At 38.6% G+C, this 26112-nt stretch overlaps 1 protein-coding gene across 3 annotated transcripts in view; it reads right to left on the bottom strand.

Annotated features, from left to right (window-relative positions):
- The window catches only part of SUPT3H (SPT3 homolog, SAGA and STAGA complex component), a 398573-nt gene that overhangs the window by 80071 nt on the left and 292390 nt on the right, over nucleotides 1-26112 (bottom strand). For all 3 annotated transcript variants that reach the window (XM_018038799.1, XM_018038800.1, XM_018038801.1), the window contains exons 7-10: nucleotides 19217-19292; nucleotides 12239-12351; nucleotides 11375-11482; nucleotides 7651-7818 (exon numbers count right to left, since the gene is read on the bottom strand). In XM_018038799.1, coding sequence (XP_017894288.1) covers nucleotides 7651-7818; nucleotides 11375-11482; nucleotides 12239-12351; nucleotides 19217-19292 — 465 coding nt within the window. The remainder of the gene's footprint in view (nucleotides 1-7650; nucleotides 7819-11374; nucleotides 11483-12238; nucleotides 12352-19216; nucleotides 19293-26112) is intronic.

The following is a 26112-nucleotide window of genomic DNA, read 5'->3' as shown; positions in this document are numbered from 1 at the left end:
TAGGAATATACTCTAGAGTATCTTTCTCAATTTCATTCCAACAATACCCTAAATAACATAACTGCTGTGCCCACAATAACAAGGATTAAATTATCTTAACCCCTCACTTTGGCACTCATATAAAAGTGCACACACAGTTTTTCTTTAAAAAGAAAAAATGCTTTCTTGATTCTATCCCAAGTACTTTGTTCCAACTGGAGTATATTAGAATAAATGCAATTACCAAGTACCTGGTAAGGCTAAAGACTCTTCTGTGAGTTGGGCTGGCCAAAAAGTTTGATCAGGATCTTATAGACAAGCCAGAATGGACATTTTGGCCAACCCCATACAACACGGGGACATTAAGAGGGCAATATCCTGCAGACTAAGGGGGTAAGGGGTTCTTCCAGCACTCTTCTCTGTGAAAGCTCCTTTCTCCCTGAAAAGTGGATTTATTTCTTTGCTACATGGCCACTGAAGAGGGACTCTTCCTTTATTTTCCCAAGTAAGTTTGATTTTGGTATAGAATATGTTGGTCAAAATCTCCCAGAACTTCTGGCATGGAGATCCAATCGACTTCAGAACACTGAAGAAGGAAGTGTAAGTTAGAAACCACTTGTGGCTGCTATTTGTAAGATGGCAGCAAGTAAGCCATCCTGTTTGAATCATGTTATTGCTAAAAAGAAGAAGTTACCTTATATAAAGGACTTCCCTGGTGGCTCAGATGGTAAAGTGTCTGTCTACAATGAGGGAGACCCGGGTTCGATCCCTGGGTTGGGAAGATCCCCTAGAGAAGGAAATGGCAATCCACTCCAGGATTATTGCCTGGAAAATCCCATGGACAGAGGAGCCTGGTAGGCTACAGTCCACGGGGTCGCAAAGAGTTGGACAAGACTGAGCGACTTCACTTCACTTCACTTCACTTCACTTCACCTTATATAAAAATAAGAATATTCAATTTTGTGAAAAATGTCATTAAAGTTTCTATTTTGCCAGTTTCTGGCTTATCTGCTATAATTAAGCCACTGCAAACACCAGCATAAGTTACCACATGCACTTCTGCACCCTCCTGATTTTCCCATTGAGTTCTTTGCAAGGAAATCTTTAAATCTCAAATGTTGTGTCTGCAGTATTGTTTTCACCTCAAAAAATACCTTCTCATTTCTGTAAACATCCCTTCCCTCACCAAAGTACTAGTAATCTAAGTTCAAAATTCATATCAAGTTTAGAATTTTTACTTCAGCACTGACTTCATAAATTTTCTAACAGTCTTCAAAACTGTTTCAGGAGGATTAGCATTAAATTTATGTATTTGCTACACTAATAAAAATATTATGTTATAAATACATATGAAGACTGTTAGATTTATATCTCAATTTAGCTTTCTCATTCTGCTTGAGCCCACATCTTGGAATATTCTTTAAATTTTCAAAAATGAAACCCACATGTTGGACAAAATACTGAATCTTGTTGTCTATAGGGTATTTGTCAGAATTTCTGTGGGGACTAAACTAATTTCCTAAAGTCAAGAACGAGGTGCTTGGTAAAGTTCTTCTTCATACATCAGGTGCCCCTCCCCCGGCTGTATTCATATTCCATTCTTGGAGTCTTCCATTTCGTTTTCAGTTATGTCTTTTTATTCAGAAGCTGCTGCTCAACACTGGAAGCTGAAGTATCGCATGGAGTTCTCCATACTTCCTGTATCTGAGCATTGTCCCTCTTCCTTCCTTGCTGGCTTGAACTGAATAAAATTCTTTAACAGTTTCAACTCTCAACTGCCGTACAAGAAGTTACACTGAAACTTCGGTTGCCTCAGAATCTCTTATCTGACTCTTTTCTTCCCAACATAAAACCTGTTGGGAAGAAACAACTTAAAAAAAAAAAATCCTTTCTCAGCTTTCCCCTTGCCAGGTAATGTAATATTTAAGAAGGACCTGGGATCTCAGATAACTCTCTTACTCTTTTCACAACTACGTCTTCTGTTAAACTTGATACATTAGATTCTACAGAGGTGTAACAGAGGAGTAATATGTATCTCCGATCAGAGCAAGTGAAAGGTTCAGTTCAGTTCAGTCACTCAATCGTGTCTAACTCTTCCCGACCCCATGAATCGCAGCACGCCAGGCCTCCCTGTCCATCACAATCTCCTGGAGTTCACTCAAACTCATGTCCATCGAGTCAGTGATGCCATCCAGCCATCTAATCCTCTGTCGTCCCCTTCTCCTCCTGCCCCCAATCCCTCCCAGCATCAGAGTCTTTTCCAATGAGTCAACTCTTGGCATGAGGTGGCCAAAGTACTGGAGTTTCAGCTTTAGCATCAGTCCTTCCAAAGAAATCTCAGGGCTGATCTCCTTCAGAATGGACTGGTTAGATCTCCTTGCAGTCCAAGGGACTCTCAAGAGTCTTCTCCAACACCACAGTTCAAAAGCATCAGTTCTTCGGCACTCAGCTTTCTTCACAGTCCAACTCTCACATCCATACATGACCACTGGAAAAATCACAGCATTGACTAGACGGACCTTTGTTGGCAAAGTAATGTCTCTGCTTTTCAACATGCTATCTAGGTTGGTCATAATTTTCCTTCCAAGGAGTAAGCATCTTTTAATTTCATGGCTGCAGTCACCATCTGCAGTGATTTTGGAGCCCAAAAAATAAAGTCTGATACTGTTTCTACTGTTTCCCCATCTATTTCCCATGAAGTGATGGGACCAGATGCCATCATCTTCGTTTTCTGAATGTTGAGCTTTAAGCCAATTTTTTTCACTCTCCTCTTTCACTTTCATTAAGAGGCTTTTTAGTTCTTCTTCACTTTCTGCCATAAGGGTGGTGTCATCTGCATATCTGAGGTTATTGATATTTCTCCCGGCAATCTTGATTTCAGCTTGTATTTCTTCCAGCCCAGCGTTTCTCATGATGTACTCTGCATATAAGTTCAATAAGCAGGGTGACAATATACAGCCTTGACGTACTCCTTTTCCTGTTTGGAACCAGTCTGTTGTTCCATGTTCAGTTCTAACTGTTGTTTCCTGACCTGCATACAGGTTTCTCAAGAGGCAGGTCAGGAGGTCTGGTATTCCCATCTCTTTCAGAATTTTGCACAGTTTATTGTGATCCACACAGTCAAAGGCTTTGGCATAGCCAATAAAACAGAAATAGATGTTTTTCTGGAACTTTCTTGCTTTTTCCATGATCCAGTGGATGTTGGCAATTTGATCTCTGGTTCCTCTGCCTTTTCTAGCCTTAATACCGACTTCTGTCCCTCACTGACCACATGGATTGATGTATGATCAGAGTGGGCAGGCAAGTGTCTTCTTTCTCCTCACTCTTGTACACAGAGCTCTCTCAGTTCTTCAAGTTTATAGAGGATTTCTTTTCATATGAAGCTGGGCTACTCCTTGGCAAAGGCTATATAGTATTATACAGTTAAATACAGTTAATTTTCTCATTCCAAAATTTAACTGAGATGTTGCATAATCTGTCATTCTATGTAAGTAGGAAGTGATTTTTTTTAAACTAAAGAAATTAACTAGAAAAGGTATTTGAAAAGAAAACAATAAAGAATCACCAAATTCAAAGATTCATATATTATAAAATTTGGAAAAAACATAAGATATTACCTATTCTAAACTTTCCCAACTCCCCACATTATAGGTGATACAGTGAAGATAAGGGACACTCCCAAGATTAAAATGACAGTATTAAGATATGATTATACATCAAGTCCCTTGGCTTTTAGTACCATCACAGCTGAGGTTTCCAGTGAGCAAAAAATCAAAATATAGCAAGAGCTTGAATATGGAGTAGGAAATGGTAACCCACTCCAGTATTCTTGCCTGGAGAATTCCATGGACAGAGAAGCCTGGTGGGCTATAGTCCACGGGGTCGCAAAGAGTTGGATATAACCGAGCAACTAACACTTTCACTTTCTTGAATGTAGAAGATGTGGATAAGTAAATTAAAAAAATAAATGATTTTATATATGCATAATTACCAGGTTAATTATAAATTTCTACGTAGTTTGTAAAGCAAATCCACTGAAGATGTCCTTAAGTAATATCTTATACTCTAGTTTTAGTTACTGAATGAGTTGGGGAGCACTATAGCCGAAATTCTTTAGAACTACTTTACAATACAGAAGTTCCTTATTGTTTGGAGTTTCTCTTAATAAATAAGCACTGAGATCTGTCACTTTGAAAATAAAAGGGGGAATGCAGATATGAGGATGAAATTTAAACCTGCTTTCCATCAATTCTAAGATTATATCTTGGCGCAGTTCCATTAGTAGTAGTGGCAAACAGTTTCTATTGTGCCAACCAACTTGTAGAGAAAAGTATAAATTTTGGACAAATTATAAAAAACAAGTACCTGAAAGCAATAGAGTGATCTAACCAGGACAAAACCTGAAAGGGCGCGCACTATATATAGGAGAAGGGAATGGGTAGGGGTTGGTTTTCTGTTTTTCTGTTTTAGCCTAAGGGTAGGCCCTAGTCAGTACAGGGTCACGGGACCTTAGAGGCATGAAGTACTATAGCTCAGAGTTCAGGGCAACCACAGTAGGTGTAAAGAGAAAAAGAAAATCCCAAAAAAGGTCAGAATCATGTATACTATCATGTAAGAATTGAATCGCCAGTCTATGTCTGATGCAGAATACAGCATGCTTGGAGCTGGTGCATGGGGATGACCCAGAGAGATGTTATGGGGAGGGAGGTGGGAGGGGGGTTCATGTTTGGGAACGCATGTAAGAATTAAAGATTTTTAAATTAAAAAAAAAAATAAAAAAAAAAAATAAAAAAAAAAAAAAAAAAAAAAGGTCAGAATCAAAGAAAGGAAGACAAATATGCAGTGTATAAATTTTACCCAAATCTTTGACTAACTTCTAAGCTATTCCTTTGTGGGACTGAATCCAAGAAACCAAGGTAAAACTAAATAATGGAAGAGAGGGTCTAGCTGCTGAAGAGGCATTTGAGTTTGGAGTTTACAGAGTTCCATCTAGAAGAGTAAACAGTCTGCTTAACATACATATGAACACACCACCACCAACTCTTCTCATAGGAATACTACGGAACCTGAAATCTCTACAATATACTACTCACAATGTCCAGCATATAATTTAAAATTACTAGACATGCAACAACACAAGAAAGTGTGACTTATACTCAATGGAGATCAAAACAATCCAGATATTCATCATATGAGAATTTTAAAACAGCTATTATGAAATAAAGGAAGTTAGAATAAAAAATAACAATAAACTATAAAAAGAAATCGGAAGGAAATTATAAAACTCTAAACAAAATATCAGAAACAAGACATTAATGGATGAGTGTTAAGACTGAACTGACAGTAGATAGAGTTTGGAAGGGAAGATCAACAGAAGTTATTCAACCTGAAGAACAGAGAGAAAAGATTGAAAAGGAAATTAAACAGAGCTTCAGGCACATGTTGAACAATATCAAAGTAACTAACAAAAATATACCTGGAATCTCAGAAGGGGAGAAGAGAGAACATGAGGCAGGCAAGATATCTTAAGAAATAATAGCTGATAATTCCCCCCTCAATTTAAAAGTATTCAATTTTCAAGAGGCCCAGAGGATTCTAAACAGAAAAAATACAAAAGAAAACCATATCTATGGATATCATGGTCAAACTGCTGAAAATCAAAAATAAAGATATTATTTGGAAAACATCCGGAGAAAAATAGAACATTACAAATACCAAAAAAGGCTACAAAATCTTCTGACATGTGATTAAAAGCAGTGGCTGCAAATATTTTCTCCCATTCTGTGGGCTGTCTTTTCATTTTGTTCATGGTTTCCTTCGCTGTGCAAAAGCTTTTATGTTTAAGTGGGTCCCATTTGTTTATTTTTATTTTCATTACCCTATGAGGTAGGTCAAAATAGATCTTGTTTATATCAGACAGTGTTCTACCTAGTGTTTCCCCTAAGAATTTTATATATCTGGTCTTACATTTAGTTCTTTAATTCATTTTGAGTTTTTGTGTATAGTGTTAGACAGTGTTCTAATTTCATGCTTTTACACATAGTTATCCAGTTTTCCCAACATCACTTACTGAAGAGACTGTCTTTTCTCCATTGTATTATATATTTTTGCCTCCTCTGTCAGAGATTAGTTAAGCATAGGCATAGTTAAGCATAAGCGGGTTTATCTCTGGGCTTTCTATCTTGTTCTATTGATCTATATTTCTGTTTTGGGGCCAGTACTATACTGTTGTGATTACTGTAGCTTTGGATAAAATGATATGATCATTTGGGAAAAAGTTCTTGTAGTTTCTTTAAAAACTGAACACATAGCTACTCTATGATCCAATAATTTCATTTCTAGCTAGTAATTTCATTTCACTTACCTATGAAAAATGAAAGCATTTGTCCATAAAGATTTGTACAATAATGCTCATAACAGGTTTATTCATAATACCCCCAAAACTGGAAATAGCCTAACCACCAAAATGAGAATGAGTAAACTGATACGAAGCAACTTACTCATCAATAAGGAAGAATGAATTACACTTGTACTTAAAAACACAAACTTTAAAAACACCCTGAGTGAAAGAGATTTCACACACAAGAGTATACACATTATATTCTCTTTGTATGAGGCTCCAGAAGAGAGAAAACTAAAAAGTCAGAACAGTGTTTGCTTTTCTGGGGATGGTGATGAGATTGCCTGGAAGAGGTGTGAAAGAATTTTCTGAACTGATTGTAATGTTATTTTTTTATCTTGAGAGGGTATATAAACAATGAATTTATATATCTGTCAAAATTCAGCAAATGGTATACTTAAGAATTGAGTGGTATACTGTATATAAACTTTACCTTTAAAAAAAAGTATAATGTATACATTATAAATTTCTTTATAATTATAAAGAATTATAATTTCTTTATAAATTTCTTTATAATGTATACATTATACAAAATTATGTGTTTTGGCATGAATTATACTGATGCCTGCAGCTTACCTTTTAATGTATTAAAAAAAAGAACTGGTGGATGGATAAAAGAATAATCAGATGTACACATAAAGTAAATGTAAATATAGTAAATATATTAAGTACAGTAAAATTTTAATTACAGAATCAGATGATAGATATATGGTATTCACTCTACATTCTTTTAACTTTTTTGTATGTTTGAAAATTTTTTAAATAAAATATTAGAAAATATCAATATCTTGCTGTAAACTGGCTGTCTCTAAAATCTGATTAGTGAGAAACAGAACACATTTCCCGTACCTGTGAGCTCAGTTAAGATTTCCCCGTGCTGTGCTGTGCCTAGTCACTCAGTCACGTCTGCCTCTTGGTGACCCCATGGACCATACCCTGCCAAGCTCCTCTGTCCATGGGGATTCTCCAGGCAAGAAGAATGGAGTGGATTGCCATGCCCTCCTCCAGGGATTTCCTGATGCAGGGATCAAACTCAAGTCACCCAGATTGCAGGTGGATTCTTTACCATCTGAGCCATCAGGGAAGCTCCAGAATACTGGAGTGGGTAGTCTATCCCTACTCTAGGTGATCTTCTCAATCTAGGAATTGAACTAGGATGTCCTACATTGCAGGCTGATTCTCTACCAGCTGAGCTACCAGGGAAGCCCCAAGATCTCTCTTTGCACCAAAAAGAAAAAGGAAAGAAAAAGAAATAGAAAAATATCACTAACCTTTTTTCTTTTCCTTTGTTTGGTCTTAGCTGAGTCCTGTCCAGCACTCCCATTCCCTAGGGATCCTGATGTGGTCTTCCCCGAGTGCTGTGAGCCCATGGATGGAGCCGTTGGTGTAGGAGGAGGTGTGTTCTCAGGAGAGTCTGGATAGGGCTTCATGCAAGACCCCTGTTCAAAAACATGTGGCTCTGGAGTCAGGCAACCAGAACTTCCACTAACATTTAATTTAGATAGCTCATTAATTCAACAGTATTTAAAAGTTACAAATACAAAAGCCCAATTTATTATTATCCAGTCCACAGAAATGATGCCATCATCTTACCCCTAAGGGTCTAAATATATTAATTTCTAATATATTAATTTCTAATCTGTCTGATCATTCAGATAAAAAATAGGATTCCTCGGATACAGCTTCCAAAATTTCTGCTGATTCAGTCAGATACAGATATTTTTACTGAGAAGTTTTGTCAGTATTTCAGAAGTACTCAAAAGGAAGTTCTAAACTTCCCCCCTAAACAGGATGCCTTTCAGACATTCTCTGTATCATGGTGACCAGCCTTCACTTCAAGGCGAAATAACTCAAACTCAGTGCTTTAGGGTCACTGTAGATTTATCTCTAGCTCCTCCAACACCTTCTTCCTTCCTTCAGAATATCCCTCATACCTACCTGCTTTCTTTGACTATGCCTGCAAGTCTGCTCTCTCTCCCTTGTGGAGGTCCTTCAAATATTTGGAAACTGTCTATCTCACAGTCTCTTCCCTTCTACAGGTCAAACACCTCAAGTTCCTTCTACCACTTATTATGAGACATGCTTTCAGGGTCCTCCTCCCACCCCTACTGCTCTCCTTTAGATAGCCTCCACTTTGTCAACGTCCATCCTCTAGGATGGTGCCTAGACGCTGAAACAAAACAAAAGATATTGTGATGTTTCCTTTTCAGTACAATATTTATCATTATAAGAAACTTTTAGGCAAATAAGTCTTTTTCATATATGGTATTTTAAATCTATATTTTCCTGATCCTATCAAGTGTAATAACCATGCTATCTACAGACCTATAGTTCTTTATAATGTATTTTAAAAATTATGCTAACCTTTGTAAAACATTTTGCTGAAATTCAGATACTGTTTTCAAGAGTATTTCTTTGATCTGCTTGCCTAGAAACATCAAACGAGAAGGAATAAACCTAATGTGGCATGAGTTGCTCTTAGGAAAAACAAGGTAATTCCTAGAGATCATTCCTTCCAGAATATAAACCATATGTTTGAAAAAAAACTCTGAAAAATTAACTCAAATTAATATTAACCTTGATAATCTGAGAAACCTAAGCTTAACTAGCTCAGTTCTTTATATGGCTAGTGTTCAAGAATGACAATTATTAAAATAGAATGCATGTGATTAATTCCATGCCTTGTGTTTCTAATCCAATTGACTGTACACAGCACCTCCATTTGGATCTTCTTAAAATACCCTTTTGAACTCATCACTCCTTAGCCAAGAAACTTTGAATTCTTCCTTCCCTAAGCGTCTAAGGCCTTTATTTTCTAACTTCCTACTTCCCTTCTCAATGACTCCTTGGCTTGAATATTTTAATCAGGTTTTTTCCTCCCTGTGCACTTATGCTGCCTCCAAAGCCTACAGTGTCTTCCCCACTTTTACCATCTCATCAAATTTTTATCTTTTCTTCAACACTTAACTTCTTTGCTGAAGTTTTCTTTCATTATCATTAGGGAGCTGCTTTTATCTTTGAACTTTCTATGACACTCATTTAGAAATCAGTACATAAAATCTTGAATTGTCTGTTCATTTATTGCTTTGCTTGTTTTGCAGAATGTTTTATCTCCCTGAATACAGATCATATTAGTCTCCAGAGCCCCCATGGGTTCCTAACCTGGTAAAGTCCCTAAACCAGCCCCTTAATTGTGTTTGCTGACCTGCAATGCTGATGAATAGGAATTCCTGGCCTAGAGTGGTCATTTCTGTGTGTTGAATCAGGTAATAAAGGGCAGAAAGACTTCCAGTTCCTCCAAATGTTCATTTTGACCACTAGTCACATTGGAGGAGGAGTGTCTGGCAGGCCAGGGAAATGCTGGAGGCTTGTATCGACATATTTAGCCAGGATGCTTTCTGAAACGCCTGCTCCCACCTCCCAGAGAGCCCAGGAAGTTCAACACATACAAGCCATCTCTCTTAACTGCTGGGTAGCTGGGAGCAGCAGCTGTGGTTGCTGAGCATTGCCCAGGGCAGCTTGGCCACCCTGGAGAATCAAGAAAGTGGGGGGGGGGGGCGTGGGAAATACAGTTTTCCTAGCCACGTAAGCAATCCCTGAATGTTAAGGGAAAACTAGGCTTGTTACGTTCACTGTAAATTTCTTTAATTAGAAATGTTACAACAAATTTGTCTGATGTTAATGAAAAGCATACTTATACACATATTCATAAAGTGAACACGTACCAAAGACAGTTTAAAGGGTGTTCTTTGACATCATAATTTGGGTTTGTAACATAACATAAAGAAAACAAATACTGTTTAATCAACTGAGTGTGCTTTAGGGACTTTTAAATCATGTTCACTGATGATGATGTATAACCTTTTTCAAGAAAAAAAATGGATTTTTAATGGGCATAAACATTTTGATTTCTACTTTAGTTCTAAGCCAATCTGGTTCCACAAGGGGCATAAAAAGATGTCATACTTTTGGCTTGTAGTAAGATACAGGCATATATCTTTATATATCTCATAAGTATTTCAGAGCAGAGACACTTAAACATGGAGTCCAGTGGGTTCACAGATCCTTTATATTCATGGAATGGTTTCAGAGAGTCTCTGAATGCCCTGAAGTTGTATACAAAATGTGCAAATGTATTTACAGAGAAAGGATTTACAGTTTTCTTCAGATTCTCAAAGGGGCTTAGTAGCCATTTTCAGGTTATAGGTTTCACCTAACTTGATCTGAGGCTCACTTCATATTATACATGTGAATGTTAACCAAACCTCCTTGCTGCCCTCTTTATGGTCATTAGGTTGAATTATATGAGACTGATGTTTATGTTAGTATAAAAAAAAAAAAGATTGTTTGCAAATTCATTAACTAGATGTTACATTTCTGGTTTTTAGGCACATGCTGTTTATAACAATTATTTTTTATGCCAAAAATGATACATACTTATTATACAAAGCCTTAAAAGTTGGAAAGAAAACTTCACAGTTCCCACAGGTGGGGATCCCAGCAACAGTAACTGAATATAGAAAGGATGTGATTTTTTACATGATTGGATCAATCAAACCACAAAGGATACATGGAGCCATATTTCTTTAAATCATGTTTAGAGATGGATCCATAACTGGAAAGTCCAACTATCAATAATGCCAGGAATTATCATTACATGAATAAAATAATCCTTTCATCTTTGAAGCAAAAATTAAATACATAACTTTTCTCCATGTTATTCAGTTAACTAAACCAAGTGTTCATCTCCCATGGAAATGAGAGATACTCTTTCACTGAAGGGTCAGGAATGCTAAATAAGGCTAAAAGAAGGTGATAAGATCACTGCATTAAGTGGACTGTTAGGGCCTGAAACATAGTAGGTATTTGTTTGAATGCTGAATGTATTAAGATTCTGTGACTGAATCTTTTTTCTTAGAACTACTAACATAAATATCAGACATGAGGAAAAAAAAAATCCACAGACCTGTCAAAGCCAGATTTTTTAATACTCACCTCCACAGAGTTGTGGTACTGAATGAAGGTGGCAGAAATGGCATGGCTGAAGGGGTCTCCTGCCTTGGTTACCATGTCCTGCCTCACAAGAAGGGCCAGATCCACTAACTAGAAGATCAGAATAAGCAAGTCACAGAGCTGGAAATAATCACCAAGGTGACCGAAACGGTAAAACTACATACAAGCAACTATATCCCAATGTTAGTCAGATGGTCTGCCTAAAAAAATCTGTATTGTGGACATAAATGTATGCTTTCATGGCTGGTAAGCGGACCTACTCATGAACATAAAGGATACAGTCTAACCTCCTAGTGGAGTGGTTCTCAAAGCTTATAATCTCCAGCGAAACATTTTAAAATACCGATTTCTGGGTTCCATGCTCTGAGAGTCAATAATAATTCGGTATGGCTGCTCTAGGATGTAGCTTAGAAATTTACATTTTAGACAAGAACCAAGGGGAAGCTGATGCTTGCAGTCTGAGAACCAGGCTCTGAGAAACTACTAGAGGACAGTGATTCCAGACTCAGGTTTTGGTAAGCACTCAGTGGATGGTACATTTCTAGAGAGGTATTTTTCAAAGTCCAAAAGTAATCTCTAAGCAAGAGAGATGTATACTTGGAATTCAATGTTGACGAAAACAAGTTGTAAGAAACAGCAGTCACTTTTGCCTAACACCCACTGGAGCTGAGGATGCAGAGAAACGTAACTGGCCTAAATTTCAGCAAATAGTGAGATTATCATAGAAGAGAACTCATGGCTGTTTTCAGTCCTGGTAGAGCAGCAGGCAGAAGAGGAATTGATCAGGGACAGGAATAAGGGGAAAGCAGCTACATATAGCTTGATATGACAGATTCAAGTTCTTACCTGTGCCACAGTTTCATACGCTAAATATGCTAAAATTTCCATAGCAATAACATTGGGCTTTATCTCCATACTACCGCAGTCCAACCAGTCTCGAAATTTGGACCCTTTTTTGGCTAGTCATTAAAAAAAAAGTAGAGAATATTTAGTTTTTGAAGTGTTTTAGTACTGCATATTACTATCACAAAATGAAAAATATATCTATTGAAAACAATGTGTATAAAATGCAATTAAAAAAATCTTATTAGTGTTTAGATATATTCTAGTCCCAAGAATGCCTTTACACACTTGCGTCTTTCATATCTCTGCTGCCTAAAAGTATGCTAAACCACTGAATGCTTAGCACTTCTTACAGTGTGTTAGAATAGGTTATCACTGACCATAGATTCTGTTCAAACAATAGTCAGAAGAATCACTTGCTTGATGTAACTTTATTCTTATGGAAAGAAAATCCTGCAAGAAAGAACCTGTGATGAAAAAAGGAACACACGGAAATGTATTTTTACTACCTTTCAAATTAGGTCTATTTCTTGAGTAGGCTCGAAGTTGTGAATTTAGAATTAAGTGGAACAAACTGATATCTGGCCTGATCTAAGTCTGTGCTTACATTTTTTTGATGAAAAACGTGTCCAAATCCTTGAGTGTGATTCTCAAAACCACCCAGAATGATTCCAACCTGCCTTTATATTATTCCCTAATTAAAATGTCACCTAGGCTTGAGTTAATCTTCTTTGTGTTGACCCTTGCACGGGATACTCTCCTATCACTTGGCTTCATTCATATGAATCCTGCCCAGGGCCACAGACACACGATCCCCATTCTAATCATTTACTGAACTCATATCAGAGATCCTTCTGTGTCTGCTTGTGATTTCACAAGCCACATTACAAGTTTTGTGGGTCAATACCATGCATCTCGTCTCTCTGCATACCTAACAGTACTGAAAACACAAGGAATCTTCTGGTAGGTATCTCGAAACCACCACAACACTAAGCAGTCTAATGTGACATAGGGCCTTCATTAGATAATACTAACTTAACTAGTAATCTAGAGGAAAAGATTGATAGTGAAGATTTTATCACATCTATAACGTAATCATCTTAAAAAAATCCACTGATTATTCTTTTGATTAATCTGGTCCCACAAGTCTGTGAAACACTTAATGGTAACTCCAAGCATGATGTTTTGATCCTGAGAGATACAGTTCTCTTGGATTCCACATACAGAGAGTTTTCTGTGAAATAAATCACAGGAGATATTAAGTCCTGCTATTGAAGCACGTATCCAAAGCTGTCAGCTGTGGCCGAGTTACAGTGATCCCCACCAAAGCTATCTCCCTAAAGGAACCAATCTTCCCAGTGCTCTCTGACAGGTAACATTCCATCTAACTAGGAAGCTGCAATAGCTCACAAACACTTGGTTCACATCTGTGGAATACTTCTGAAGTTAACAGGCAGCAATTTGGCACGATCAATAAAATGTACCTTATTCATTTCTCTCTTTGACAGACAGTAACAGGGAACCTGGTTGGGGCATAGACTTGGATTACCATGATACTGAATGGTTTGCCTTAGAAAGGAACAGAGATCATTCTTTTATTTTTGAGATTGCATGCAAGTACTGCATTTCAGACCCTTGTTGACTATGATGGCTACTCCATTTCTTCTAAGGGGTTCTTGCCCACAGTAGTAGATATAATGGTCATCTGAGTTAAATTCTGGTCCATTTTAGTTCGCTGATTCCTAGAATGTCGATGTTCACTCTTGCCATCTCCTGTTTGACCACTTTCAATCTGCCTTGACTCACGGACCTAACATTCTAGGTTTCTATGCAGTATTGCTCCTTACAGCATCAGACCTTGCTTCCATCACCAGTCACATCCACAGCTGGGTGTTGTTTTGCTTTGGCTCTGTCTCTTCATTCTTTCAGGAATTATTTCTCCACTGATCTCCAATAGCATATTGGGCACCTACTGACTTGGGGAGTTTATCTTTTGGTGTCCTATCTTTTTGCCTTTTCATACTGTTCATAGCATTCTCAAGGCAAGAATACTGAAGTGGCTTGCCATTCCCTTCTCCAGTGGACCACATTTTGTCAGAACTCTCCACCATGACCTGTCTGTCTTGGGTAGCCCTACACAGCAGGTCTCAAAGTTTCACTGAGTCAGACAAGGCTGTGGTCCATGTGATTAGATTGGTTAGTTTTCTGTGATTCTGGTTTTCAGTCTGTCTGCCCTCTGATGGATGATGGTGAAGGAAAAGACCCTGATGCTGGCAAAGATTGAAGGCGGGAGGAGAAGGGGATGACAGAGGATGAGATGGTTGGATGCCATCACTGACTCAATGGGCATGAGTTTGAGTAGACTTCGGGAGCTGGTGATGGACAGGGAGGCTTGGTGTGCTGCAGTCCATGGGGTTGCAAAGAGTCAGATATGACTGAGTGACTGAACTGAACTGAACAGGGAGACAGGTATTTTGTGTCTTTGCTCTAAACACTCGATTTTACAAGTGAGGGAAAGGAGAGCTCTTGGTCAGATCTGTCCATCTATGCAACAGAATGGGCAGCTTCCTTGTTAGCTCTTCCGCACTGAGAAGGCAGAGGTGAGGACCCTGGGTGTGTCGTGGTATCCTAGCACCCAGAAGAGTGCCTGGCATTAGTGTACTCACCATAAATATTTCTAGAAGAAATGAGTGAGTGAATGAATGAAAGAATAAACAAATGATAGACAGTTCTTTAATAAAAGGACAGGATCCAAACTTCTCCATACATCAAAAAAAGATGCACAGAGGTCCCATAAGACTACTTGGTGTCACTAAGTTGCATCTGACTCTTGCGACCCCATGAACTGTATAGCACACCAGGCTCCTCTGTCCATGGGATTTTCCAGGCAAGAATACTGGAATGGGGTGCCATTTCCTTCTCCAAAACCGCTTGGGTTACTCCTATTCCTCCAACAGGTAAAGATTCTTAGGTAATTCTGACCCTGATACATGGGAAGGACTGTTTCAGAGATGGATCCTTCCAGGGTAAAAGTGGGTCCAACACAAGAGGCATAGATACCTCCAGTCATGATGGTTTGTTTTTACCAGATCTGAGGGGGCTTCAGACTCAATGAGTTCCTTTTCCTTCGTCCCTCTTCTCACTGTATCAGGATTAAGGGTAATCCTAGAAATTTATCAACTTATTCAGATAAGTTGATATCAACTTATTCAGAATAATAATGATCAATAATAATAATAATGATCAATAAATGTATCAATTTATTCAGAACCTTGACCAAAGGTCAAAAGTTCCTAGGATCATCCTCTTTCTGATACTCCCTGGTTTTTAGCCTGTGTTGGAAATAAACTTTACATAATAATTTCATCTGGAAATGTAAGGTTAGTTAATTCTCATATACTTTGTCTTTCTCGTCAGTAATCGTGGCAAAATTCATTCCATTCTCACCTCTCACCCCTCCATGTTATTTCATTATTTCTGCCATATCCCTTTTCACCAGCCTTTAAGTCCTGACCCTTCCCTCAGGGCTCTCTGTGATGCTCACTGTACTCCAAAGAAAGCCTTCTGCAACTTCTCTCTCTGCAAAATCACTGTTATTTGGGTGAATCAAAAATAGCCTTCCTAAGAGGGCATGGTTTTCTCTGGAATTTTTTCTTTCCCTAAGATTTTTTTTTTTTTTTTTGATGTGGACCATTTTTAAACTCTTTAGTGAATCTGTTACAATACTGCTTTTGTTTTATGCTTTGTTTTTTTGGCTATGAGGCATGTGAGATCTCAGCTCCCTGACCAGGGATCAAACCCACACCCTCTGTGTTGGAAGGTGAAGTCTTAACCACTGGACTGCCAGGGAAGTTCCTTCCCTGGAAACTTCTAGAGTAGGGGTTCCTTCTTTCTTTCCTTTTATACCTATTTATTGATCAGCTATAAATAGGGATGGTGTCATAGCTCAGTTGGTAAAGAATCTGCCTGCAATGCAGGAGACCTGGGTTCGGTTCCTGGGTCAGGAAGATCCCCTGGAGAAGGAAATGGCAACCCACTCCAGTATTCTTGCTTGGAGAATCCCATGGAGAGAGGAGCCTGGCAGACTACAGTCTATGGGGTCACAATAGTCGGACACGTCTTAGTGACTAAAGAGAGAGAGAGATTGATCAGCTGCTGCTTGCCAGCCTGTTAATTTCCCCATATATTGTACGGCCTGGCAGCAACATCTTCATTCTTTTCTTTTCTCCCACAGGGAAACCATAAAACAAGTAGACATCAGATTTCTAACCAACAACAGAGGCAAAAAGACAATGGAATCATGTTTTAACCAATAACTATTAGTCTACAATTTCCTACTTAACTAAACTATCAGTTAAATATGAGGACAAAATAAAGTCATTTTTTTAAGACAAAAAGGAGTGCTTTAAAGTACTTTCAGAGGCTTGGGAAAAACAAAATTAGGCTGAGATGAAAAGTTCAGATACAAGTATACCTTGGAGATACTGTGGGTTTGATTCCAGACCACCACAATAAATCATATATTGCAACAAGGCACATTACATGAAATTTTTGGTTTTCCAGTACATATAAAAAGCTATGTTTAAACTATACTGCAGTCTATTAAGTGTAAAATAACATCATATCTAAAAAAATATACATAGCTTAATTAAAAATAATCTTGTTTGAAAAATGGCACCAATAAGACTTGCTTGACACAGGGCAGGGCTGCCACAAACATTCAACTTGTCAAAAGAAACACACTATCAATGAAGCACAATAAAGCAAAGACCGATAAAACAAGGTATGCCTGTACTTACCAACTTAGAGACATTTTAGGCCAGGAATGTGCTTTAGAAAAATTAAGGATCGCAACTAACAGCAATAGAATAAGTAATATACAAAATAGTTTGTGAAAAATGGAATCAAGAAAAGCCCATCAATCCGAATAAAAGGAGGAAAACCAAATAAAAAAGCACAGTAAATTAAAAACACAAATAAGATAGCATATATAAGCCCCAATGTATCAGTAATTGAATATGTAAATTAAACTCATCAATTACAATACAAAGAGACTCTCATTGATTAAAAAGAAAATTTAGGTATCTGTTTACAAAAACCACACATGAAACAATGGGGTTGAAAGGACTGGAAATAGGTTTATCAAATTATAACTAAATTAGAGCTTTGTGAATTAATATCAGATTTTAAAAGACTTTTAAAGGGAAATGATGATCTGACTTTTATAAATATAAAAACAAAACACTGGTGAATGGGATCAGGGTCCTAATGGTAAAGCTCACCCTCAGCCTTTATAAGTTACAGACAGGTCATTTTTAAATGCACCAGTAGCCTCAGCTAGTGAGTACTACGATTAAATATTTAAAAAGACACAAATGGCTGGATCACAATTCCTGAACCTTGGTCATGTATCAGCAAACGCATGAAGAGTCTAGTTGTGGAACTGCTGACCCCCTAGGACTGAGCATTCTCAAAGACAGTACTGTGGCACAGAAAACAGATTCTCCCACTAAGGCTTCATGATGAAGTACTGTGGGCACTATATGAAGAAATATTTTTCAATGCCCAAATCCCTCTTCTTTAAAGAAAAAAGAATTGAGCATAAGATACTCCTTATACTATAATTATTTTATACAGAAATGGAAAATATTAATTTTTAATCTACTGCAGTTTATTATTGTTATGAAGCAAAAAACTCAGTTATGAAAAATCAGATTTTTAAACAAAAGAGGTATTAGGACACTACATGTTTTAGTGTGAAATACCACTTGTTTCTTTAAGTAAATTAAGAATGATCCAAAAAAATAGTTCAATAGCACTGAATGTTACTTTATAAAATGGAGATTTATACTTATAAAAGACTTGAATGCCATTTTTAAACCTAAAATTTACAATACAAAAACCTCTCATTTGCTGAAATTGCCATGATCTGAAGTGTCATTTACTTAATGCTTCACAGATGTATGATGCCAAATTGTTAGTCAGACTGCAAAGTATATTTAGTCAGGAGGAAAAAAAAAACCCTTCCCAAACATGTTTTCCTATATTTTCCTGACATTTACATGGGGTGCTATTTGAAATGTGTCATTTATTTGCACTTTATGATCTATAAATGAAGCTCTCATTTTCTTTTTCCAAATTGAATATGCTGTTATTGTGACCACATAATAGCTTGTCGTTTAAAGACACCATTGTGTCTATGATTTCTCAGACAAGGGTCATGCGCTACTTTGTCATATTTTTAACTGGACTTTTCATCACACTTACTCTTTGACCTTTACCCTCAAAGCCTTAGTCATCACTGAACTGTTGCTGTAAGGATGTTTTTCCTACACAATCTAGCCCACTATTTATCACAAGCCTTTGTGTCCTCTTAATAAGCTGTGTGCAGGGGTGGGACGGCACTAATTTTACCATCGGTACAAGGTGTGGACTAATGAACTTGGCTAACAGGGAACACGCACTACGGCAGGAGGTTATAGGCGAAGACAGAAGAGGCTGTTGACGTATCCTATTGTGGTAACAGGAGTATGCACGCGTGAAGGGGAAGCTGCGCATTTATTAACATTAAGGGCTTTTAAATGTCGTGAGTGTACCACCACAGCCCACCATGGGTCAAGCACAATCAGCCAATACCAGTGCAAACAGGACTAAGAAACCGAAAAAGAAATTTAAACGGGAATATTAAGGAAAATGGAATTTTTCTGACTAAAAGTAATGTGAATAATTAACATGGGTCTTTGTGTATTACCAGCACTCTTTAAAACCTCTTAATACTTAGAACTGCAAAACAGCAGAGTGGGTTAAAACCTTTTATGGGTTCCCCTACAATGCAGAGGCTGTTTCCATAACAGTTATAACTTTGCATGTATGTATTAAATTCACCAATTTCTAAGGAACAGAGATTGTGTTGTACTTTCGTGTATCTGTAACACATAATCTCTTAAACATATAATGAAGCCAAGTTAAATGCTTACTTACAGAAACTTAAGTGTCGACTTTCACAGAATTCTGCATATTGAGCTGAATCCATAACTCGAGTTTGTCTTTCTGCTCTCTGATAGATGAAAATAAAAAGACACACACCCAAATTTAAATCAAGCAGACTATTATATGTTTTCACAGCTTAAACTCAAGAGCATAAATTTCATTTCCTTTCCTTACTTTAGGTGAATACTTTAGTACCACTTTAAACACCACGATACACAAAATTTTGATAAGTAACAGTAGTTTTGAAGCTTGCTTGTTTTTTAAGTAAGGTTTAAAAAGCCATTTTCCAGTCCTCTGTTACTTTTACTATATTGGAAGAAAAAAATACTAAAGGACCTGACTTAGACTGTGCACTTCTGAATTTTCTTTAACTGTACCAGTACCACCCTCTTAAAGAAAAAGAAAACTGTGAGGTGATAACAAATTAAACAGAAAATTTGTTATTAACTTTTACTGCCCATCTGCCTTAAAGCTGGGGTTTTTCAACATTAACATAGGAGTCAGCAAATGGAACCCATATAGTTCCCCATAGAACATGGAGCCAGAGCTAAAAAATCCATATTTTAAATTGCAAAGAAAATCAAGAAAAAGGTAAACACAACACAGATCCTTTAATCTGCGTCCAGGTATGATTCACAGTTTGATGTAGTTTCATTCGTGGGTTTTTGGATTCAGTATAGCAGATGTTTGCTGCTTCACTGTCCCACCAGAGGTAGGATAATTATAATTCATCCACAGTTTGGTGGGAAAGAATATGACCGCTTCCGCTTCCTTGGCAAAGGAAGCATTTTGAAATGAGACAGGCTGGTACTTCTTGGAATGAGTTTCTGGCTAGTAAAGGAAAAAAAATTCCCTGAGATTTAAGAAAAAAATTTTTTCTGCATTGGAAGGACTTTTAGCAAGTTTTCTTTATCACAGTTGGTAGACTACATTAAGTACCACTTCTGATGTCTGTGGATATTTTTAAGGAACTGAAATTATTCTTTTTTGCATTTTGTTAGATTTGGGTGGTTGGACAACTTAATTCCAACAATCCAACAGTTAATGGAATGAATAATGGTGTGCTAGCTGCAGCGCCATACAGAAAAGATTGTGTCTGTGTGTGTCGGGGGGGGGGATGTTAAGGCAAAATCTACTGATTACTGTGGTTCCTTCTAAGACTACCAATTATTGTTTCCCTTCCTTCTCTTCCTCTTCTCCCTCCTTCTCGTCTTTCCTTCCTAATCTCCTTGATACATACTCACAAACATATATATGTGCTGACACAAACCCAGGCTTCTCTATTTATCCTCTTGGTTCAAGTATTCTTTTCGGACACTTGCAAGTAAATATTACACCCACACCTGTGCATGTATGTGTACATGTACCCTGGTGTGCATGTATCTGAAACATCATGTTTCTGGAAGGGTATATTACTGAATTTTTATGCACTCAGAAGTATTTTTTTGATACGATTTAGTTTTGTCCTTTTTAATGTATCTGATACATGACTCAATAAACATTTACTAATGGAAAATGGGAAGCAAGGAAAGGATGATTTATGTGCTTTGAACAGTTCAAATTAGTTACTAATGTGTTTATTACAAAAAACCCTCCCTCTGAGACTGATATCTTTAATTTATGTATATATTATGTATGCAAGTCGGTATATGCATCTGACTGTTTGTGTCTGACTATAGCAGGAACCTCTCAGGTTTGAATTTACAGCTCCTAGAAAATATCTGCAGAGAAGGCCCTGGCACCCCACACCAGTACTCTTGCCTGGAAAATCCCATGGACGGAGGAGCCTGGTGGGCTGCAGTCCATGGGGTCGCGAAGAGTTGGACACGACTGAGCGACTTCACTTTCACTTTTCAGTTTCATTCATTGGAGAAGGAAATGGCAACCCACTCCAGTGTTCTTGCCTGGAGAATCCCAGGGACGGGGGAGCCTGGTGGGCTGCTGTCTATGGGGTCGCACAGAGCTGGACACGACTGAAGCGACTTAGCAGCAGCAGCAGCAGCAGAAAATATCTGACACGTGGTAAATGAGAATAAAACACTTGTGGAATAAACAAATGCTACCATAACTGGTCTACCTTGTGGGCAAATTACCATAATGCCGCCAGTCCTTGATTATCCAGGTGTTCTCCAGGTCTCCTCTGCTACCCACCAGCTAGACAGCCTCACCCACCAAACACACACTAGACAGAAAGGACTCAGACAACTACATAAAAAGCTCCTGACGAGACTTTTAATATTAACTTTTCTGGTGGCTCAGAGGTTAAAGCATCTGCCTGCAATGCGGGAGACCTGGGATCGATCCCTGGGTTGGGAAGATCCCCTAGAGACGGAAATGGCAGGAGAATCCCATGGACGAAGGAGCCTGGTGGGCTATACAGTCCACAGGGTCGCAAAGAGTCGGGCACGACTGAGTGACTTCACTTTTGCTTTTCTTTCTTTCTTCCATAAGTTGAATATTTAAGACCTGTCACCTACATACAGGCAGGCCTAGAGAGTGACAGCTGATGTATGTTATTAACAATTCCTTTAGCATCAATGCAGAAACTTTCGATTGGGAGCCCACGAAGCTACTAGATCATGTACAGAAATTGCTTACCGAGTGCTTAGCATACAGCAAACACTCAATGTGAAGCAGTTGACTCAACAGTGAAGATTTATAGGCAGTACGAAATCCTGGCACGTTAGAGCTAGAGAGCAGCTTGAAACTCATCTTTTTCAGTCTCCCTCATCTTATACTTGATCTTAGCCAAAAAGGCAACAAAGCTCTCTCATTTCAAAGGTAAAGAAGCTGAGGTTCAGAGAGCAATGATTTGCCAAAGGTGATCAAGTGAGAATTGAAGTCCAGGACTCTCAATTCCTTGAAGAAGCCTATTTTTTTTTTTTATTATTATAAAGAGTTGCCTCAAACCTACAGTAGTTTTTAATCCAATATTTTTCTTTGGGATCATCCTCTATACATTATCTTACTAAAATGTATCACAGAGTCACTGTCACTAACATGCCCAAACTGTTCTTAAGAAAATGAAATTATGAGGCCCTGAGCGGCTAAACCACCATCACCACAGTCGCTCAGTCATGTCCAACTCTTTGTGACCCCGTGGACTGTAGCCCGCCAGGCTCCACTGTCCATGGGATTCTGCAGGCAAAACTCCTGGAGTGAGTGGCTGCTTCCTTCTCCAAGGGATCTTCCCAACCCAGAGATGGAACCCGCGTCTCCTGCATTACAGGCAGCTTCTTTACCGCTGAGCCACCAAGGAAATCTGTACTTACCTTGGTTGGCATATCTCTTTAAAATGCTACCACTTTGTACGTGCCTCACAACATGAAAGGGGTTGGGAAGCCCTCCTGCTAACATCCTCAGAATACACGTGATGGGACACTGGCATTCATGCTTTTTACAGCATGGTCCAGTGTGATCAACAGGAAATTAGAGATGTTTACTGGGAGCTGAGGATGAAGAAGATGATTCAGATTCGCCCCTCATGCTAATTTTTCTTTACTTGTCTCTCTTCCCAAGGAATTGTTTCAAATAACCAAAAAAGGGGGACAAATCTGACCTCATGAAAGCATCCAAATGATTTAGCATCTGATTATACTATCTCCTAATCTGACACTATCACCTTAAACACTGAGAAAGTCAGAAGGTATCTAACCTTCACGGACTACATATTCTTTGCTTCCTTAATCTCAGTGTTGGCCACTGCTTAGCTTGGACTCACCTGGGCCTCAGTAAACATTTGCTGGCTGGCTGAACAACTGGGCAGATGGACGGGTGAACTGAGGCAAAAGAAATGCATATAAATCCTTGCTGGCTGATCTACAAACAGGAACTATAATATTTGTGATCCAACTGTACAAATTTCAGAAAGAGTAGGCAACTTTTTTGAAGCCAAAGACCCATGAAAAACAAGATGTTGGCCAACAATGAACTAAGGCTGGCTCTTGTTTTCTGTGTTATCTTAATTCCACTTTCCCTTCTGCTTCTCTTCAGAGCACTCTCTGTAATCCACACTAAAGTGCACGTTGGCAGTCCCTTTTCTTTTCCTGGAACTTTAAGAAATCTCTGGAAAAAGATGCAAGGGGGGAAAAATCATAAGCCTAATAAATAACATGACCAAACAAAAAAAACAATGCCTGCTCTTTAGACAGAGCAGCACGATAACCTTTAGGATAAACAGTTTTCATAGCTCCATTTTACAAGCTGAGCACACTGAGATGTAGACAAGTTAAAAAAATTAAAGCATAATGTTAATAAACAGGCAATGCTGCCGCTGCTAAGTCACGTCAGTCGTGTCCGACTCTGTGCGACCCCATAGGTGGCAGCCCACCAGGCTCCCCCGTCCCTGGGATTCTCCAGGCAAGAACACTGGAGTGGGTTGCCATTTCCCTCTCCAAAGCATGAAACTGAAAAGTGAAAGTGAAGTCGCTCAGTTGTGTCCGACTCTTCGCGACCCCATGGACTGCAGCCTACCAGGCTCCTCCGTCCATGGGATTTTCCAGGCAAGAGTAGTGGAGTGGGGTGCCATCGCCTTGGTAAATCTTGGGTGGGTCCTGAATGACCTACTGCGGGGTAGTATCACTAAATAATCATAGCAGACTAATCACAGCTTTTTTTCATCCTGCTGCTAAGTCACTTCAGTCATGTCCGACTCTGTGTGACCACAAAGACAGCAGCCCATCAAGCTCCCCTGTCCCTGGGATTCTCCAGGCAAGAACTGAACATCCTCAAATGACACACATTCTCCTATCTCAAGACTCTCATATGAATGTCAGGTCAAGTCTGCATTACTCATGCTTTTGTATCTACAAGTCCAGTTCGTCTTCCGCTTAATCTGGCTCTTCTACCCAATCCTCCCTTTCTCTAGGAATCAGCAGTGCTCCGAACATTCATAACAATATGCTTCATACTCAGAGGCTTTTCTGCAATTGAACCTTACTAGTACTACAACATAGCAAAGCACTACCGGGTAGGGGCATACATTTGAAAGAATTATTACCTTGAAAGAATTACTTCTAAAATCTTCAAATGCCCAACAATGTTTTAAAATCTACATGAAATCACTTTTTAAAAAGGTAAAAGAGAAGAGTAATGCTAACAATCATTCACCTCATTATCAAGCTTGTTGGTCTTTCTGGTTATTGTACAACAAAAGGCAGAATTGCAAGGCAGGTAAATTTACTTTCTGGGTCCTACTTGAATGAAAACAGGGGAGCAAATATCCCTACAAATGTGTATGTAGTATAATTTGTTCAATACCTGAATGCAACAGACTCTCGGTATATATTTGTTAATGCAAAGTTTCAGTGTTTGAAACTTTGAAACTTTGTTTCAAAGTTTTTACTTCAGTTGATGTGAAATTGCTTGCATCTTTGAAAAACACTTTCAGTGACAGCAACGACAATCACCATTTGCCCTGCATGTTTCAGTTTGAGGTATGAGGCTGGATTCCTTCTGTAGCATGCAGTTTCATTTAAATTCTCTCATGCTTTCACTGAAGCATACGTAAATGTTACAGAAGCTGTGCACTGGCGTATCTCTCGGCGGCTTCTCAAGACACATGACTTTCTTCAGCAACACAGAATCATAGAACATAACATTTAAACCAAGATGAAAGCTTATCTGCTTTCACTTCTACCTTGAATTAAAAAAAAAAAATCTTATTTTGATGACACTTAGAAGTCTTACAAGTGAATTGCAAAGTCCTTTCTGGATGGAAAACGCTAAATGCCAATGGTAACCTACCAAATACCTTATGTTAGACAGGAATAGGTTGCTGAACTTGAAAGCTACATACAGAGCAATTGCAGCAGCATCCAGCAACATGACAACACGTTAACTGTGGAATGCTGATGGTGTTCATGTTTGCTGTGGTCCACAGCAGAAGGATACTCAAAGATCAGTAAACAGCACGGCATCCTGAAGAATCTCAGAAACCACATACATTCCCAACTCACTGTAAAGAAGAAAGCTGAGGTCCAGAAAGGTTATGGGGCTTTATCTGGATTACTGCAGAGGCAACCTGGTGCCCAGGTGAGTGCTGGCTCTGCTTGCTGGGTCAGTTTGTAATTTATTGGATTCCCCTCCCAAGAGTTGAGCATGTTTCCTGCAAAACATCTTGTAGATTCCCCTGCTTTTAATTGCCCACTGCAATGCTCGTCAGTTTGGGCCTGGAGGACCGCAACCGGGTTCTGCTGGTGCCTTCCAAATATTTTAACTCTCCCAACCCACCTGGGCACAATCACTTTAAACAAAAACAAGGAGAAAAGACCTAGGCACAGAGGTCATCCTTTGTCACATCTGCCATGTTCAGCTATCCCCTGCCCCTCCCTCATGACTGTGCTGGACATCCCCTCTCCCATCCCCATGGCAACTTAGCTCCTTTTCTTTCAGCATAATCGTCTACCAAGTTTGCCAACAAGATCTATCACCTCTTTTAGCAAGTTTTCCCTCAAGATCCCAGGCCACATTGCTTCCTCTCTTCTAAACCATACACGCTCTTCTGGCTAGTATCATACCCCATGCACTTCTCTGTGTGTGCTGCTTCTGCCTCCAGGGATTATAGCTGCAAGAATGTACCATTAACTGAAAAAATCAAGCTGAGAATTAGAATGCTGTGTGTCTTGATCCCATTTATGTTGAAACACAGAAGTGTCTGCACACAACATACATACATGTTTGCAAACATCTGGAAGTATACGCATTACGCTTTTAATAGTATTCATCTCTGGGAGCAACATTAGAGGGAACTTTTACTTTTTCAGATACACATTTCAGTAATTAAAAATTTTTTTCTTAACTGAATTACAATTAGGGAAAAAAGAGATTTTGGAAAGTAGTGAAATCTTGAGTTACAGAAGGTCATTAAATAAAAGTCCATGTGCTAA

This window comes from Capra hircus, chromosome 23 (assembly GCF_001704415.2).
Source record: "Capra hircus breed San Clemente chromosome 23, ASM170441v1, whole genome shotgun sequence".
In the NCBI taxonomy this organism is placed as follows: domain Eukaryota; kingdom Metazoa; phylum Chordata; class Mammalia; order Artiodactyla; family Bovidae; genus Capra; species Capra hircus.
Note: the sequence above shows the minus strand (reverse complement) of the source record. Positions and strands in the feature narration are given on the sequence as shown.